The sequence below is a fragment of the Colobus angolensis genome, unplaced genomic scaffold (assembly GCF_000951035.1).
Source record: "Colobus angolensis palliatus isolate OR3802 unplaced genomic scaffold, Cang.pa_1.0 Scaffold28, whole genome shotgun sequence".
NCBI lineage: Eukaryota > Metazoa > Chordata > Mammalia > Primates > Cercopithecidae > Colobus > Colobus angolensis.
In genome coordinates this window covers 2,768,450-2,787,498 of record NW_012116043.1, presented here as the reverse complement: position 1 = coordinate 2,787,498, position 19,049 = coordinate 2,768,450, and the positions used below count along the sequence as shown (strand labels likewise).

The following is a 19,049-nucleotide window of genomic DNA, read 5'->3' as shown; positions in this document are numbered from 1 at the left end:
CCTCGTGATCCGCCCGTCTCGGCCTCCCAAAGTGCTGGGATTACAGGCTTGAGCCACCGCGCCCGGCCGATAATCTGATTTTATGAAAGCCAGCTGGGGTATGTTCACAGTCTAAGGTGTGGTTGGAATCGCATTTTCCCTGTGAAAGGGCAGCCCTCGTGCACCTGGGCGCAGGTCTGTTAATAAGCCACCGAGATGAGCATTTTTAGAAATCTTGCGGACAAGGGCGGGGGCGGGTGTGTGTGGCCAAACAAGACATTTTAGGATAAATGGAAATGTGTAACTGTACTTTATTTTTAGTGCTCTTTGCATAGGGCGTGTCATTTTTTTTTAAGAGGGGCATAAAATGTATTAGATATAATATAGCTTGCTCATAAAATGATCATGCCTGATATATTTAGTGTGTGGAAAAATCGGGAAAAATTATATGTACTCCATCTTCACTGGGCTCTTGCATCTCTGGAGAAGTGACTAAGAGCGTTGCTCGTTTTCTAGAGTTATCTTGACCACAAACTTGAAAACAGTGAGGCAACATAGGCCAGAGTCCTAGGGGCCCATAATCTTCCTGATTTAGTGGGGTGGGGGTTATGTTACTGGTTTGTTGGCTTGTGTTTCCTAAGTCCATGAAGGGTGTCAGAAAGCGGTTCCCCGTTCTCTTCCTTTACATGAAGTTACTCTCTGGCGCCGAGACCCAGGAAACCATGCCGTTTATGCTGCCTTACCCTCAGGGAAAGCATTCAGACTTGACCATAAATATTTAAGAATTAAGGGAAAAACAATGGATGTAACTTGTTAAGATTCACACAGAGAAATTATTGGGAGAGGATTAGGGCCCATTGTTCGTTTTGTGCCGTCTGAGAGAATGAGGCTAATGAACCACTGAACGAATGCGGGCTTGTAGCTCCGCTGTGCTCTCAGCAGACCACGTGGGTGAAGCTGCAGAGTTAAATCTGATTTCAAGTGAAAAAGAAAACGGGAGAGGGATTTGCCATAGGCTCTTAGAATCAGAGTTCCCTGTCCTTTAGGTGGATTTGCGGAAAGATTTAGTTCATGGAGACAGTTCCTGAAAAGTTTGTCACCCCCAAATTATTGCCTACCCACTGTCCATGAGAACAGAGTGCCATGGAACTTTCTAAGAAGCTTTTGAGTACCTGGGGAAGGGAAGGGGAGGCTGTCTCTTGACCCTCACTGGGGATTCTTGTTAAACTCCACCCTGCGGCTCAGCTTCCAGAGCCTGGAGGCAGTCTCGGGGAACTGCAGAAAAGGGCAGTGTGTTAGTCTGTTTTCATGCTGCTGATGAAGACATACTGAGGGCTGGGCATGGTGGCTCACGCTTGTAATCCCAGCACTTTGGGAGGCTAAGGTGGGCAGATCACGAGGTCAAGAGATTAAGACCAGCCTGGCCAACATGGTGAAACCCTGTCTCTACTGGAAATAAAAAATTACCTGGGCCTGGTGGTGTGCGCCTGTAGTCCCAGCTACTCGGGAGGCTGAGGCTGGAGAATCGCTTGAACCTGGGAGGTGGAGGTTGCACTGAGCTGAGATTGCACTGCCGCACTCCAGCGTGGTGACAGAGCAAGACTCTGTCTGAAAAAAAAGATATACTGAGACTGGGCAATTTACAAAAGGAAGGTTTAATGGACTTAACAGTTCCACGTGGCTGGGGAGCCCTCACAATCATGGCAGAAGGCGAGGAGGAGCAAGTCACATCTTACATGGATGGCAGCAGGCGAAGAGAGAGAATGAGAACCAAATGAAATGGGTTTCCCCTTATCAGACCATCAGATCTCATGAGACTGATTCACTACCGTGAGAATAGTATGGGAGAAACTGCCCCCATGATTCAATTATCTCCCACCTTGTCCCTCCCACAACATGTGGGAATTATGGGAATACAATTCAAGTTGAGATTTGGATGGGGACATGGAGCCAAATCATATCAGACAGCATCTGCCCATCTGCCTGGCAGTCTCTGGAGGCTTCAGTTGCAGCTGTTTGTGGGCCGGGTGGCAGTTGCCTGTTTGGGATGGACTCTGGAATAAGAATTTTGGCTCCTGAATGGGAGCCTGTGTTGGATAGGATTGTTCCTGTTGAGCTCTTAAAGGGATCGTCTCCTGCAACTGGCTTTGGGAAGCTTTTCCCTTGGGTATGATGAGGGCCTTCATGACTAGGTTTTAATATACAAGTCCTTGCTTCAGCCCTCTAGGCCCTCCACAACCAGAAGCACCTGTGTCATGAGCCAGAAGCTCACATCTGTGGACCAGACTGAAGGGCAGTGGTCACTGAAGGGGCAGCATCCCGTCTGTCCTCAGGATCTTGTACAAGATCCACTGGAAAGATAGGAAAACCGAGGCTGGGAGTGTGGAGTGATGGGTGCAGGGGCTGCTGGCTCTGCTCTTTTTGTTGTGCCTGGCGATGGGAAGCTTCCTCTCCTCCCTGCCCCTGCCAGACACACACAGTTGCTTGGAACAAGTGTGTTCTGGGCAGTGGAAGATTATATAGTTGTAAACAGACATGAGGGAGCTCCTGGCATGCCAAGGAAGATGTCCCAGGTATGCTGTTGGGTGGAAAAGGCAAAGTGTGGGACACTGGGTCACAATGAACAAAATGGCCTTAATAAATATGTACTGGCATCAGCAAGAAAGACATTCACAGGAAACTGCTAGGACTGGCTGCCTCTGGGGAGAACTGGGTATAGGACAGGGAGAAAGGACGGCTTTTCATAGTATCTGCTTCAGAGTTCTGGACCGTGCAAATATATTGCCTATTAAGCACCAAAATTGAAGGTAATAGTGTATAGTGGGTGGGAGGGAGCGGGTCTGCTTGGGTGTTTTAGCCAGAAGCAGGGTCTTGTGCTGTCCGCTCAGCTGAGGCATTCCTGAACCCCGATCTTGAACGTGAGTCCCAGCTACAGTCTTGCTCTGTTGCCGGCGCCCCACCCCCACCACATCCCCCTCACCCCCGTGTTCCCTATTCCCCATGAGGCTGGGCTAGCACCTGTCCTGCAAGGGTTAGGCCCTGGTCTTTTGCTCGTTGACTCTCTTCTCAGTAAGGGTCACTTCTGTTCTGCCTGAAGCTGGTGGGCCTCCGTGGTACCCTTGATGTCCTGGGCACTGAGAGCTTGAGGGCAGACAGGATTGTCAGGGTTTTCCTCTCCAGACTACAAGCCACGCTAGCTCTCGGGGCAGAGGGATATGGGGGCATAGCTCATCACAGGGGAGAGCGGGGAGCCTCCCAAGTCTGCTTCTCCCAGGAAGGAAAATGGGAATCTGCTGGGGCTTCTTCCTGGCAGCATCTGAGCAGCGCGTGGGCCAGGTACCAGGTTCCTGGTACTGTACGCCTAACAGAGAGCACCCACTCCTCGTGTCTCCCCTGCAGGGCACCCTCATCCAGCATCTGAAGGAGCATCTGCTGCACGGCAACATGACCAGCAGTGACATCCTCCTGTGCTACACCACGGTAAGGGCTTCCCCAAGGTGCTGGCCTGTGCTAGACCACGGTAGGGGCTTCCCCTGACACCAGCCCGTGACACATGGTAAAGGGTTCCCTGGGCGCCGGCCTGTGCTGCACTGTGGTGAGGGCTTCCCCAGCGCTCGGTGTCGAGTTGGGCCTGCTCTTCCACCCACCCCGCCTCCGCAGCTTGGAATCCACGCCACGACACCAGAACTCAACTCAAGGTGTTGGAGGGCTTCCTGCCCTTGCTGAGCACTGAAAGACAAAAGGTTAGGACAAGTTAAAGCAAGTGTATTTTACCCCAGAGGAGAACTGAAAACATCAAGAGCTTCCAGAATGATCTAGCTACAGGTACTGAGTGGTGCTTCTGTGCCGAGTTAGTTTGTTTGTTTTTGAGACGAAGTCTAGCTTTATTGCCCAGGCTGGAGTGCAGTGGCTCGATCTCAGCTCACTGCAATCTCTGCCTCCCGGGTTCAAGTGATTCTTCTGTCTCAGCCTTGAGTAGCTGGGACTACAGGCGGGCGCCACCACGCCCAGCTAATTTTTTGTATTTTTAGTAGAGATGGGGTTTCACCATGTTAGCCAGGATGGTCTCGATCTCCTGACCTCATGATCGGCCCGCCTCGGCCTCCCAAAGTGCTGGGTTTACAGGTGTGAGCCACCATGCCTGGCCTCCCCACCACGCCCGGCCTCCCCACCTGGGTTCTAACAGCAGCCTCGGTGGCAGTTGTTTCATGTCCTGCAGCCCTGGGCCCAGCCTGTACTGTGACCCACCCTCCCTCCCTCCCTTCCTTCCCCTCCCTCCTTTCCTTCCCCTCCCTTCCTTCCCCTTCCCTTTCTTTCCCCTCCCTTCCCCTCCCTACCCCTCCCTTCCTTTCCCATTTTCCCTTTGCCTTTTGTCCCCCTTTTTCCCTTTGCCTTTCTTCTTTTCTTTTGACAGCGTCTCACTCTGTTGCTCAGGCTAGCGTGCAGTGGTGATCATGGCTCACTGCAGCCTCAAACTCCTGGGCTCAAGTAATCCTCCCACCTCAGCCTCCAAGTAGCTGAGACCACAGGTGCACTCCACCATGCCTGGCTAATTAAAAAAAATTTTTTTTTCTAGAGGCCAGGCACGGTGGCTCATGCCTGTAATCCTAACACTTTGGGAGGATGAGGTAGGTAGATCTCTTGAGGTCAGGAGTTCAGGACCAGCCTGGCCAACATGGTAAAACCCTGTCTCTACTAAAAATACAAAAAAGTTAGCTAGGTGTAGTGGTGGACACCTGTAATCCCAGCTACTTGGGAGGCTGGGGTGGGAGGATCGCTTGAACCCAGGAGGCAGAGATTGCAGTGAGCTGAGATTGTGCCACTGCACTCCAGCCTAGGTGACAGAGTGAGACTCCGTCTTAAAAAAAAAAAAAAAAAATTGTTTTTCCATAGAGACCAGGTCTCACTGAGTTACCCAGGCTGGTCTCAACCTCCTGAGCTCAAGTGATCTTCCCACCTTGCCCTGCAAAATGCTGGGATTACAAGGCCAACAGGCCTTGACTCAACTCTTAGCAGCTTTGTTGGACAATAAGGTGGCCAGGAATGCTATGCTGCTTGGGGTTTCCAGGCACTGGTTTCCTCTTTGGGGAGTAGTTCCTCAATAAAAGAAACTGAACAAGTACATTAAGACCTATTCAGAAAGCAGCTCAATGGCCAGGTGCAGTGGCTCATGCCTGTAATCCCAGCACTTTGTGAGGCTGAGGCAGGAGGATCCCTTGAGGCCAGGAGTTCAAGACTAGCCTGGACAACAAAGTGAGACCTCATCTACAAAAAATAAAAAAATTAGCTGGGTGTGGTGGCTCACATCTGTGGTCCCAGCTACATGGGAGGCTGAGGCAGGAGGATCACTTGAGGTTAGGAGGTCGAGGCTGTAGTGAGCTCTGATTGTGCCACTGCACTCCAGCCTAGGTGACAGAGTGAGACCTTGTCTCAGGGCAAAAAAAAAAAAGGAAGAAAGCAACTCAACTAAATGGAGACCTCTGGCTGTGTCCTTGTGCCCTTTGCCTTTGTGCATGGGAAGTCGGTGTGGGTGGGCCTTCCAGGGGACGTTGGTTTTGGGTCACTATAGCCCATGTGATTTGGGGACAGCCCTAGGCTGTGGCAGGCAGGAGGCAGGTTCCTGACACCATTCATCATGGATGAACAATGTCTTGGGGATGGTTCCGTGTCACTCTGGACCTCATTCTGTTTCATGGCTGTGCAATGGCTGCCGTCGTACTGCTGGGGGCCAGGTGCTGTTCAGAACGCCGCAGGTGGGTTCAGTGACTGTGGAGGAGTGTCAGTAGCAAGTGTGCACCTCCTGTGACCTTTCTTGTGTTGATAACACCTACATTGTTTTGTCTCTGTCACCAGTAAGGGTGCAGCACACATTCTGTGACGCGTCTTCATGCACATGTGTGAATATGTCTGTGCGATCCATTCTTAGACGTGGAGTTGCTGGGCCAGAATGTCCTGCGTTTGAAATGGGCAGTTAGCGCCAACCTGTGGCTCCATCTTAGGCGGTTTCCCAGGGACATAGGAAGCTGAGCGGGCAGCGCTGGGGGGAGCTGCCTAGCGCCCACTGAAGCCGCACCCCTCCTGTCTTCGCAGGCCGGCTGGATGATGTGGAACTGGATGGTGTCCATTCTGGCCACAGGAGCGGCCGTGGTCTTGTATGATGGCTCCCCGCTGGTGCCCACGCCCAACGTGCTCTGGGACCTGGTGGACAGGATAGGGTAGGTACCAAGATGCCGTGCTCAAAGCAAGGGACAGGCAGCACCAGGAAGGCTCCTTGGGATCAGATGCAGAGTCGTGCCTGCCTTCGGGGCAGTCTCCAGAATGCTCTGCCTTTGTGGACGCCCCCTCTCCAAGAGGAGGGTGTGGGAGGTGCCAGAAGCAGAAGGTGAAACTGTTAAGAAGGGAGGGACGCCAAGGGCCAGGGCTCTTCCCTCCAGAGTGAGGGCTGAGAAAAATCCTATGGGCAGCATGCGATCTCATTTCTTTTAAGAATCTATTTCTATTTTTAAGATTACTTTTTAGTAAAAATTGTATGTATCGTAAGGCACGCAGCATGGTATTTTGCTGTGTATACACGTAGTGAAATGAGTACTGCAGTCAGGCAAATTCGCATTTGCATCTCCTCACACAGTTACCTTTTTGTTTTTAGCAAGGAGAGCACCTGAAATGGACTCTCTTATCAAAGTTCCAGCACTTACACAGTACGGTGTTGTCAGCTGCAGTCATCGGGCTGTGCATTGATCTTATTTCTCTAGTTGTGGCATTTCCCAGCAAAAGGAGGAAAACTGAGGGTCACTTAGAGTCCTGTTTCACACAGGTTCTGCAGACTCAGGAGTGAGATTGTATTCATCCATTTTCATACTGCTATGAAGAAATACCCGACAGTGGGTGATTTATAAAGAAAAAGAGGTTGGATGGACTCAGAGTTTCACGTGGCTGGGGAGGCCTCATAATCACGATGAAAAGTGAATGAGGAGCAAAGGCATGTCTTACATGGCAACAGGCAAGACAGCGTTGCCAAGACAGCGTGTGCAGGAGAACTGTCCTTTATAAAACCATCAGATCTCGTGAGACTTACTCACTATCAAGAGAGCAGCTCGGGAAAAACCTGCCCCCATGATTCAATTACCTCCCACTAGGTCCCTCCTACGACACGCAGGGATTATAGGAGCTACAGTTCAAGGTGAGATTTGGGTGGGGACAGCTAAAACACATCAGAGATGAAGTGAGGTGAAGGCTGAATGCACAGGGGAGGTGTGTGGATGAGTTCGTGAGGGGTGGGTGCAGAACCTGTGCCTGGGGGGCTGCGTGGTGTTTGGATTTCCTGCCACCTTTCTCCTGAACCCACTGGCAGAAGGAGAGCTCTGTTTGTCCCTAGCCATCCCTTGGGGCTGGCAGCCACCTGTCTTCTAGGGTCGCCTCATCATAACTGCACTGAGTGCTTCCTGGGGCCCCTGGAGGTGGTCACTTCTTTCCTGTGGCCCTGGCTGGACAGTAGACAGGAATCCCATGAGCAGTGGCAGGAGCCAGTTAGGAGAGACACATTGGGTACCCTCCTGGTGCCTGAGAATTATGCAAATGGGTATAGGTGTGGTGGTCCCTGCTGCTGTCCCCCGCCCCCATCATCATCATGATTAGAAGGCATCAGGAGATCCAGTCTCTTCAGCGCTTCGCTGATGAGTTAATCACAACTGGCTAGCGTGTTCTGGCCACAGTGGTCTTGGTCACCCTTGGCCTAATGACAGTTTCTAGAGATAAGAATATAGAAGTCGCCAGAGCTCCAGGGGCCCAGAAACAACCATGCTCTGAAGTGTCCTAATTACTCTGTGTCTGAATCTGTTCATGGGGCAAACAGGAGCCACTCAGGTTTTTAAATCCTTGGCCATTAACATTTTAATTGTAACTTGGTCTGGGTAATATTTAAATCCTGACATTTGGCTTACAATCTTAGTGAGGAAGGCTATTTCCTAATGAGATTGTTTCCAGCAAAAGGTTAATCAAATCCCTGGGAACTTCAGATGGCTTTAGCATCTTTACCCTTTTACCCTTAAGCCGGGCTCCAGGTGGAGGAACTTTTATTGGTGTGTTGGGGAGGCATGCACTGGGTCGGGGGTTACTGGAGGAGGGGTGGAGAGGGAAGTGTACATCATTGGGGCCCAGTGCTAATGAGATCCAGGGATGAAGCGTCCCAGGGAGACCCTGCTCTGTGTGTGCATGGGTGTGAGTCTGCATGTGTGCAGAAGTGTATGTGAAAGTGTGTGTGCATGTGCATGTAGCGTGATCATGTGAAAGGGAGTGTGGGATTGCATATGTGCATGAGTGTGTACAAATACATGTGAGAGTGCAAGTGAGCGCATGGATGTGTGTGCATGTATAGGTGGGTGTGTGTATGCATGCAGCTCTGAATGTTTGCTGTACGTGTGGATGCATGTGTGCCTTGTGTATGTGTGCATGTGCCTGTGCACACTCGTACATGTGCGAGTGTTCACAGCACGGTGGCTGGTTCCGTGCCATAATCACGGGCCCTAGGTTGGCCAGAGCACTGAGGCTGACTGAGGTGTGGTCATGCTGTCACAGGGCTCCCTCTGGAAGTGGCCTTCGCCCTGCCTGGGAGAGCTTCCTGTGCAGTTTGGTGAGGCAGGTGTGACTCGGCACCTGGGCAGGGGCTGCGGGTGAGGGGCTCTCAGAAGGATGTGGGCCTTAAACCACTGCACTGGTCGCCACCAGCAGTGAGAGAGAGCCGGTGCTGGGAGGGAAGGACACTTGAGCTCGGTTCTGTCCACCTCCTGGAAACTGAATGCTGTGCAGCAGTTGAAAGCAAGAGGTGCACAGGGCAGGCACAGTCCTCGTGGTGCTGTCTCAGTGCCTCTGCTTAAAACCCACGTCTGTTAGTAAATGTGGGGTGGGATCTCTATTGATTACCGGCATGTCAGCTCCCAGCCTTATTGACACCTTCCATCAAAGAGCATTTATTTTGTAGGCACAGACAAGATAATTTTAAAAGATGAATTTTCTTCTTCACAGGGGTGTGATTCTGGGTTCTAGTGAGGGGACTATTCTGGATAGAATTAGGGCCAGGACCCTGGGGACTTTGTCCAGTTTGCTAGTTGTGGGGCAGGCGTGGACGTTGTCTGGGTTGCCCGGTTTTGCCTGTCTCTGAATGGGGCCATTGTCTAAGGTGGTTCTAGGGGGCGGGGCCTCGTGGGTGAGCAGGCTTGTCCTTCTAAGGAAGTGCATGGGTTGGACAGCACTTTGCCAGGATCTGCACCCAGTGTGTGCTGGACTGTGTGCTGTGAACCAGGCTCCCTGCTGGGTCCTGGGGGCTACACAGCAGCGACCAGGGGCCAGCACGCTCTGTCCTCATGGGGCTTGTACTGGGAGGGGGAAGGTAAGGAAAAGAGAGGCCAACCTCGGGCTCTGAGGAGTGCTGTCAGAGACCTGGGGTCAGGGAGTCCTCAAGAGGTCTTGACATTTGAGCTGAGGCCGGAACGTTCAGGAACTACTTTTGCAGAACTGGGGACGTGTGCTTCAGGCAGAGGGAACCACCAGGAAGTGGGCCTAAGATCCACGTGTTGTGGAAGCTGGGAGGGGTCTCCTGTGGCCCCAGTGTGAAGGGTTGATGCGGGGCTGGGGGCAGGAGCGGGGGTCGGAGGGGCGGGGACTCTTGGGGCTGCTTGAAGGGTGAGTTTTTCCCCGAGTGGAATGGAACAGCAGTGGACACTGAATCATGAGAACGCTGATCTGGTTCATGTTATTAAAAGGGCAGTGTAGGCCGGGTGCGGTGGCTCACACCTGTAATCCCAGCACTTTGGAAGGCTGAGGTGGGCGGATCATGATGGCAGGAGTTGGAGACCAGCCTGGCCAACATGGTGAAACCCCATCTCTACTAAAAATACAAAAAATACAAAAATTAGCCAGGTGTGGTGGTGCAGGCCTATAATCCCAGCTACTTGGGAGGCTGAGGCAGGAGGATCACTTGAACCCTGGAGGCAGATGTTGCAGTGAGCTAAGATCGCCCCACTGTACTCCAGCCTGAGTGACACAGACAGACTCCATCTCAGAAAACAAACAAACCAACAACAAAGGGCGACGTAGCGCCTGAGCTAAGAGAGCATTGCCAGGGCAGGGGCAGAAGCCGAGAGACTGAGATTGCTGAGCCCACCGGCGCAGTGGCAACCCTGGAGGGGCTGCCTGTGGGCTAATCCACACTTGGCTCCGCACAGGGCTCCGAGCAGTCATGGGCACTGGGTCCCAACGGTTTAGGGCCCTGACGCTGTCTCATGCTTTTGTGCAGCGACCCCTACAGTACTTGCTAGAAATAAGACGTGGCATGAGTGCCTGCAGGTGGGCTCCCGTGCTTCCAAGAGCTGAATGGGATTGAATTTCCTAACCGTCTTACGTGTACCCTGTAGATAGATGGAGGACTTTGCTGTTTCTTCAGACAAGCAGGGCTGTGACTCACAGGCCGGAGAGCACCACCTCTGAGTGCTGGCGGAGCCTCACCAAGATCAGGGTTTGCAGAGTCTTGCCTGCACTTAGATGCACTTTAAAATCACAGACAGCCTTCAAGTTTTCTGGGGGCAGGCAGTGGGGGGATTGCACAAAACCCCTGTGTTGTTTGGGTGTGCCTGTTGATTGGAGAGCTTTGTACCTGTAGCTGGAGGTGCTCACTGCTGCTCAGGGCCGGGTGGTCACCATTAGAGTCATGAGGTCTCCATCCTCTGTTAGTGATACTTGCAAAGGGAGTGACACCTTCATCCTTGGCTAGGATGTTGAAGTAGTTAATCAAACTCTGAGTTTGTGAAAGAAGCATGGGGGACGGTGGGAGGAGCTAGTCTCCCTCCCCCAAAACTCCCGCCATCTCCAGGGTACAGTGGTGGCTTTGTTGGTGGCAGGGTGGGTCTGGGGAAGTAAGAGGATGAAGGTGTGGGAGGTGGAAGGACCGCGGTAACCTGCCTCCTTGACTGGAGGGAGACCCACCCTGCCCTTGCCTTAGCCACGCCCAGCCCAGCCAGCCCTGAATTCTGAGATGTTCTGTACCGTGTTGCCTCGTGGCTTCAGACAGCAAGTGCCACGACAGTCTTCCTTGGGATGGGTCTCTCCACCGGATGTGCAGGACTGAGGTTCTGCTGCCCAGAGTGACCCAGAAGAGTCTGAATCTCACAGCCTCCTCTAGGCCCCGAAGAGAACAATGTTCTTTAGTTGGGCCGACTGAGTTTACATGTGAAGGGCCACCTGGCTGGAAGAAAAGCTGAGGAAGGAAATAGCGTGTTAGGGCTGCCCTTGAAAACGCAGTGATGTATATTCAGCAGCGTGTGTCGTTCTGTGAGCACAAATGCATAGAACTGTGGATTCTGAACATTCAAGAAGAGCTGCACTTTTCTGAGTTTCATAAAAATGTGAACTTGTTTAAGAAAAGGGGGCCGGGCGCGGTGGCTCAAGCCTGTAATCCCAGCACTTTGGGAGGCCGAGACGGGCGGATCACAAGGTCAGGAGATCGAGACCATCCTGGCTAACACGGTGAAACCCCGTCTCTACTAAAAACTACAAAAAACTAGCTGGGCGAGGTGGCGGCGCCTGTAGTCCCAGCTACCTGGGAGGCTGAGGCAGGAGAATGGCCCGAACCTGGGAGGCGGAGCTTGCAGTGAGCTGAGATCCGGCCACAGCACTCCAGCCTGGGTGACAGAGCGAGACTCCGTCTCAAAAAAAAAAGAAAAGGGGATGGGTGGAGTTTCAAGTATGGCACATGTTTTAACAAATAAAAAATTTGTCCCAGCACTTTGGGAGGCCAAAGCAGGAGGATCGCTTGAGCCCAGGAGTTCAAGACCAGCCTGGCAACATAGCAAGACCCTGTCTCTTAGCTGGGCGTGGTGGCATACACTGGTAGCTCTAGCTACTTGGGAGGCTGAGGTGGGAGAGTCACTTGAGCCCAGGAGTTGGATGCTGCAGTGAGCTGTGATTGCACCACTGCACTCCAGCCTAGGCAACAGAAGGAGGTTCTGTCTAAAAAAAAAAAAAATTATAATAATTCTGTAGCCCTCTCTTCATTGGTGAATGAATGTGTGAGGATAGAATTTGAGAGGACTTGATTTTATGGCCTCCTTTGGTCCCCCAAGATAAAATACTCTGCAGCTGGGAAGATAATGGGTTCAGGTGAGCTGCTGTGGTATGTGAAGCCTCGTGGTAAAGGGAACTGGCCCTGCGTGCTGGAATCAGCATAAAGAGCAGTCAGGTGCGCCCATGAGCAAGGCAGGTGCCGTGACTCAGACTTGAGTAAACACGAAGTATGAGTTCAACCCAGAAAACTGCTCTCTCTTGGGTTTTGCAAACTTTTCAGAAATAAATCACTAACTTTAGAAAGCTGTGGTACAAGAGCCTTGAAGAGTTTCTGGTGTTTTCTTTCCCGCCCACACCCTAGCATCACTGTCCTGGTAACCGGGGCCAAGTGGCTGTCGGTGCTGGAAGAGAAGGCCATGAAGCCGGGTGAGTGTGCCTCTTTAATATTCATTCCCCGTACTGCCAATCAAGGAAATTAAATCCATCCTATTTCCTGCTTGCGCGTGAGGCTTCAGGCACTGGGTTTAGTTTTAATCTTTTGGTGATTCTTTGCCCCAGTGGAAACCCACAGTCTTCAGATGCTCCACACGATCCTGTCCACTGGCTCCCCACTGAAAGCCCAGAGCTACGAGTATGTCTACAGGTGCATCAAGAGCAACATCCTCCTGGGCTCCATCTCAGGTATGGCCCTGGGGGGACGGTTCTTCCAGCCATCCCTGTCGGCCCCATAAGTATGCACACCTCTGCCCAGTGCTTGGATTCATCCCAAGGACACGGTCCGCTGGGCAGCCAGTACACACAATACCTTCTCATTATCTGAGGCAGTGATGCTCCGCGAAGTCACTGTGAACTCTGAGTCAGCCCATATGGAACCCTTGCTCCTGGGGGAAATACATTTATATACACACACCTCTCACATCGATTATAGTCTTAAAATCCAAAACAATACATCTTGGTAGGTTCTATATTTTTTATCTTGGGAAAGAGAAAATGCAGTTCAGAAGCATTGAGTGACTTGCCCAAGGCAACCCCACTGTCAGATGCCAGAGCTGGGATGCCAAGCCCGGGAACAGGGCACCCTAACCCACCGTGCCCCGGTCTCCTGCGTGTGAGAGCGAGGCAGGGAGGCTGTGTCGCCTCGTGTGACCTCGGGGAGAATGTGCCTGGGTGACTTCGGGTTTTCACTGCTCTGCAATGTCTGAGAGTGACTGCAGAAGCTCCAGATTATAGATCTGGAGGCTACACGTACATTTTAGTGAGTAGGCAAATTCCCAAAAACAGAATCCGCCAATAGTGAGAATCCACTGCATGGAAGGACAAATATTGCAACATTGTTTATATAAGTAAAAAGTTGACGCTACCTGTATGCCCAGCAGAAGGAAATTGATTGAATAATTTAGGGCACATTCTTAATTTATGCAGCCATTAGAAGTGAAGAAATACACTGATGGACATTGAAACATGGTCATGATGAGTGAAAAAATCAGATTGCAGAATTACAAGGTGCGGTCATTTTTGCAGGTGAAAAACAGGAATATATGGATGTGTACATGCACACTCGTGTGTATAATATGGGTGTATTATATGTGGATTCCAAGTGAAAAAAATTTTTTTTTTTTGAGACAGAGTCTAGCACTGTCAGCCAGGTTGGAGTGCAGTGGGTGCGATCTCAGCGCACTGCAACCTCTACCTCCTGGGTTCAAGCAGTTCTCATGCCCCAACCTCCCAAGTAGCTGGGATTACAGGCATGTGCCACCATGCTCAGCTAATTTTTCTATGTTTTTAATAGAAATGGGGTTTCACCATGTTGGTCAGGCTGGTCTTGAACTCCTGACCTCAGGTGATCCACCCACCTTGGCCTCCCAAAGTGCTGGGATTATAAGCGTGAGCCACTGTGTCTGGCCCCCAAGTGCATTTTTCTCATAACTTTTTTCTTAACATAAAGTTGTGCTTTAGAACATGGTTCCTACACGTGGTAAAAAAAATTCAGAGTTCACAAAGGTATCCTCGTTGCTGCCGTCCTCCTTCCCCACGGAAGCCGATGTCGTTTCCTTCAGAGATGTTCTGTGTATAGGTGAGCGTGTGTGCTTGAGTGTGTGTTTGTGAGTGTGTGTAAATGGGGTGAGAGCACCCCCTTTTTACACAGATGTAGTTTAGGGTACACACCTCAATCCCCCTTCACGTGACTTAAGAGTTGATTCCTGGCCGGGCGCGGTGGCTCAAGCCTGTAATCCCAGCACTTTGGGAGGCCGAGACGGGTGGATCACGAGGTCAGGAGATCGAGACCATCCTGGCTAACACGGTGAAACCCCGTCTCTACTAAAAAATACAAAAAACTAGCCGGGCGAGGTGGCGGGTGCCTGTAGTCCTGGCTACTCGGAGGCTGAGGCAGGAGAATGGCGTAAACCCGGGAGGTGGAGCTTGCAGTGAGCTGAGAACCGGCCACTGCACTCCAGGCCGGGCGACAGAGCGAGACTCTGTCTCAAAAAAAAAAAAAAAAAGTTGATTCCTTTGCCGCCCATAGAAATCTTTGGGTCACTTTTTTTTTTCAAAGACGGGGTTTTGCTTTGTTGCCCAGGCTGGAGTGCACAGTGACGTGATCATGGTTCACTGCAGCCTCCACCTCCCAGGCTCAAGTGATCCTCCCACCTCAGCCTCCTGAATAGCTAGGACCACAGGTGTATGCCACCATGCTCAGCTGTGTTTTTTTATTTTTTGTAGAGATGGGGTTCCACCATGTTGCCCAGGCTGTTATTGAACTCCTAAGCTCAAGTGATCCTCCCACCTTGGCCTCCCAAAGTGATGGGATTACAGGCATGAGCCACCGTGCCTGGCCTGGGTCACTTTTATTTTTTTTGTTTTACACATTTGTAGTTCTGATTTTTCTCCTTGTGATTTAAAAACATACTCTCAAAGCACCTCTTTAAGAGGTGCCATTTGCCCGAAGCCTGAGGCTGACCCGCCAACCTTCCTCCCCACCGTTGGTTCCTCAGCCTGAGATGGGGGGTCTGAGACATTCCCACCAGCGGGGAGAGCAGCAGGAGGTCAGGAGCCCTGCTCAGATCTCGATGGTGGCAGAAACGAACGTGACTCACTCATTTTCTTGGGACATGTCAGTCAGTGACATGAAATGGCAGAGAAGATATCACATTTTATTCACTGCCTGAAGAAAGAAAGAAAATCACACTCCACGGTCTTGCAGCTGGGAACTTTTATTTCTTTTTTCTTCTTTTTTTTTTTTTTGAGACAGAATCTTGCTCTGTCGCCCAGGCTGAAGTGCAGTGGTACAGTCTTGGCTCACTGCAACCTCTGCCTCATGGGTTCAAGTGATTCTTGTGCCTCAGCCTCCTGAGTAGCTGGATTTACAGGCACGTGCCACCGCGCCTGGCTAATTTTTTGTATTTTTAGTAGAGATGGGGTCTCGCCATGTCGCCCAGGCTTGTCTCGAACTCCTGAGCTCAGGCAATCTGCCCACATCGGCCTCCTAATGTGCTAGGATTATAGGCGTGAGCCACTGCGCCTGGCCACATTTCTGTTTTTCTAACCATTAAGTCCACGTAAACCATGGCACTCGAGCCTTCCCATGTCACGGGTCTGCCTAGGCAGTGCCTGCCAGGTGGATATCACAGGCAAAGCTTCCATTTTCTACCATCCTAAGTCTTGAATTTCAGCATGACCACAGGAGGTCATTCACTTCGCGGATTCTCTAACAGGAAGGCTCGGCCAAAATGTCAAATACCAGATGTGGGGGGTTCATTCCAAATTCCATAGCGCCTCTCCCACTGCTCCCTGCAAAGAAGCCCGACCTGTCTGGATGTTGCAGTGTGTGTCTGGGAGATTAGATACTTGTCCTCTTGGCACTTTCTCCTTTGTTGCTCATTAATTTAATGCAATTTGTCTTGGGCTTCTGAATTTTGAATCTCCCTTTGCTTACAGGAGGCACCGACATCATCTCCTGCTTCATGGGCCACAATTTTTCTCTTCCTGTGTATAAAGGGGAGATTCAGGCCCGGAACCTGGGCATGGCTGTGGAGGCGTGGAACGAGGAAGGTGATGGCTCCGCCAACTGTTTCTTTCTGTGATTAGGCGTGAGTTGGGAGCTTGGGAGCGCTCGGATGTGTAACTTTGCTTGCTGATAGTTCTCCAAAACAGCCCTTGGAGGGGAGGCCCCTGTCACTTGCGTTGTGATGTCCTTTCCCCGCAGCTTGGCTTAACACCCACTGGGCTCCTGATCCCCAGCCCCTGAGAGATCAGGGTCGAGCTGGAGGACAGGTGGAGACCTGTGTGCTCAGGAACGGCGGGCAGGTGGGTGGTCGCTGCCCTGCATCTGAACCCTGGTGCTGGATACACAGGCAGCAGCCAGCTCTGAGCTTCTGAGAACCTGGTCATTAAAGGGATAGTCTCCCGGTGTGCCAGGCCTGGCAGCTAGAAATCCAGCTGTGCTAGGAGGGGTGAGCAGGGCTCAGTGCAGCTGCTCTGCAGAGCAATGTGGGAGTAGTCAGTGAAGCTGAAGATGGATACGTGCCCTGTGATCTAGGAATTCCACTCCTGGAAGACTTACTTGTGATACACGCAAGAATGTTTGTAGCCCCATGATTTGTAACGGAAAACAAAATTGGGAACAATAGAAATGTCCATCCTTGAGAGGAAGAAACTCTGTGATCACAGGTGGAGAAGGACTAAGTGGTGAATATGAACGAACCACAGCGAGTCCTAGTAGCCCGAACGAGCCACCCAGATGTCATGCTGAGTGAGCACAGGAAGACCCGGGACACAGAAGGACAGTGTGCGTGTGTTCAGAGGCATGCAGAGTGACGACATATGCTATTCAGGGATGCATGTGGATGGAGCCGAAATGTTAACACACATGGGAGTAACAAATCACTACATCCCAGACAGCGATTTTGGGGAGCACACAGGGAGGGGACTCCATCTGGGAGGAACGCATTATTAGGCTGCCATGACAGGTGTGTGGGTGTGGACCATCTCTGTACTTTTGTATATGTCTGAAATATTGCATAATAAGTAATAGCTTAAGAAAGAGAGAGAGATAAGCCAGGGTGTGTGGCTGTGGTGTGCGTTGGGCTTATTTTTAATTCTCCCATACCAGGAAAGGCGGTCTGGGGAGAGAGCGGCGAGCTGGTGTGTACTAAGCCGATCCCTTGCCAGCCCACACACTTCTGGAATGATGAGAATGGCAACAAGTACAGGAAGGCGTATTTCTCCAAATTCCCAGGTCGGTTGGAGAGATGCAGAAAGAGCTGCCCAGCCTCTGCCTTGGCTGGGCCTTCTATGTCTAATTCTGTACCCTTGTCCCTCCCCTCCCATCCTGCCCCTCCCGTCTTCCTTCCCCCACCACCAGGGCTTGGAGAAGCTGCTTATAGCTCATTCTGCCAGTGGGGCGATAATGAATTTTTGGTCAATATCTTGTTGTCTTCAGCTTGAAGATATCGTGTGCAACTGTAATCTGGTTTAGTTGAATCTCAGCTACCTCTGCCCAGAGCCTCTTGGCTCCAGCCCCTGCTGCTGGGAGCTGGCGCGAGCCTCTGGTTTGCATGTGGGAGGGTGGAGGGTGCAGGGCCCACTCGCTGAAACAGGGTGATGCTTGCCTGTTCAAGAGGAATGGCATGTGGAAGTGGCGTCTGGCTCGGGTCTCTTCCTTCATGTCTCACACCATCATCCAGTCCTCATGGAGATGCTAGAGGAAGAGCGCTTTTGTGGTGGAAGGATTTACAACCCGACATGTCACTCTCACATAGACTGACACCCTTGGGTGTCATCTTTTGAGTGGTGCCTTGCCCCAAAGCAGGGAAGTCTTTTATTTAAAGCTCTGATTCCTGCCTCCCTCTAATCTTATTTCATAAGCAGCCTCGAGTTATTGCTGCTGTATAATTCATCGTTTAGCAAGCCTTCTGTTCCGGAGTTATTTATACTCAGTACTTGCTTTCTGCAGTCTCTCAAAAGGTAATCTGGTTTAGCACAGACCACGTATGGAGAATCAGAAAGCGGCAAGTGGTAGGATTTGCCAGGGATCCTTCCTGCCCTGCGTGTTTTCGTGTCACCGTAAAAGCCATTGTGCCTGGAATAGCGCCTTTCTGCAGCAGCGTGGGGCATCCCCCCAGGGGTGGCTCAGCCTCCACTGCATACCTGCTGCACCTGTGCCCCACCTTGGCTCCTGCTGTGAGCAGCTGTGTAGACAGACGAATGCAGAAAAGCAAGAGTGGATGTAGACAAACACTCTTCAGATGACCCTAAAGAGGAGGGCAGGAGCTCCTGCCTTGGGAGGAGAGGCCAAAAGGATTAGAATCTCAGCTTGAGGATCCATCTAAGAAATGACTGCCCTTCATCTTCTGTAACATTGCTCTTTGAAAACTCTTTTCTGTCACTTTTTTTTTTGTCACATGTGCAAGGGTTCATGTGATAGATGTCTCTCAGGATTAATTTCAGGATAATCTCTTTGAAACTGATATTCTTGGAGAAGACAAGTACTTTGCGATGTGTTGTATTTCCAATTTTGCCTTGGCTGCCAGGAAACTCAGAGCTGAAATCATTGCTTTGTTTTTGTAGTCCTCTTACCTTTAGAGTAAGATTTTGCTTCTCTTTGAATAATCCTATCATGAAGTCAGTTTTATAGGTAGCTTCCTCTGATACTTCCTACGTGTAGGTGAGAGAGATGAATAAATGTGGAAAGACAAAGGCAGATCAGATCATGAGACCTGAAGCTGTTTATCATGGACAGGGTGAACACAGGCTACACTTAGACCATTCCTCAAGCACCAGCGCTGAGAGATTCCTGGGCTGCATAGGAAATGGCGTGATGGCAAAACCAAGCAACAAAAGCAAGCCTTCCTTTCCACAACTGGGAGTAAGTTTATGGACATTGTTACCTTAAAAAATGATGCCAGGTGAAAATGTAAACGGGCCATGTGCTGGTATGGAAAGATACCCAGGAAGTTAGTAAGTGAAAACGAGAGTTTAAGAACAGAGGACATAGCATCCCTTTGGTGTAAATTTTA

General features: G+C 51.1%; 1 protein-coding gene across 1 annotated transcript in view; it reads left to right on the top strand.

Annotated features, from left to right (window-relative positions):
- AACS (acetoacetyl-CoA synthetase) overlaps positions 1-19,049 on the top strand; it is a 60,905-nt gene that overhangs the window by 29,515 nt on the left and 12,341 nt on the right. Inside the window, exons 5-10 of the mRNA XM_011948391.1 lie at positions 3,379-3,459; positions 6,070-6,194; positions 12,395-12,459; positions 12,592-12,714; positions 15,970-16,083; positions 17,144-17,269. Of these exons, the coding sequence (XP_011803781.1) occupies positions 3,379-3,459; positions 6,070-6,194; positions 12,395-12,459; positions 12,592-12,714; positions 15,970-16,083; positions 17,144-17,269 (634 nt within the window). The remainder of the gene's footprint in view (positions 1-3,378; positions 3,460-6,069; positions 6,195-12,394; positions 12,460-12,591; positions 12,715-15,969; positions 16,084-17,143; positions 17,270-19,049) is intronic.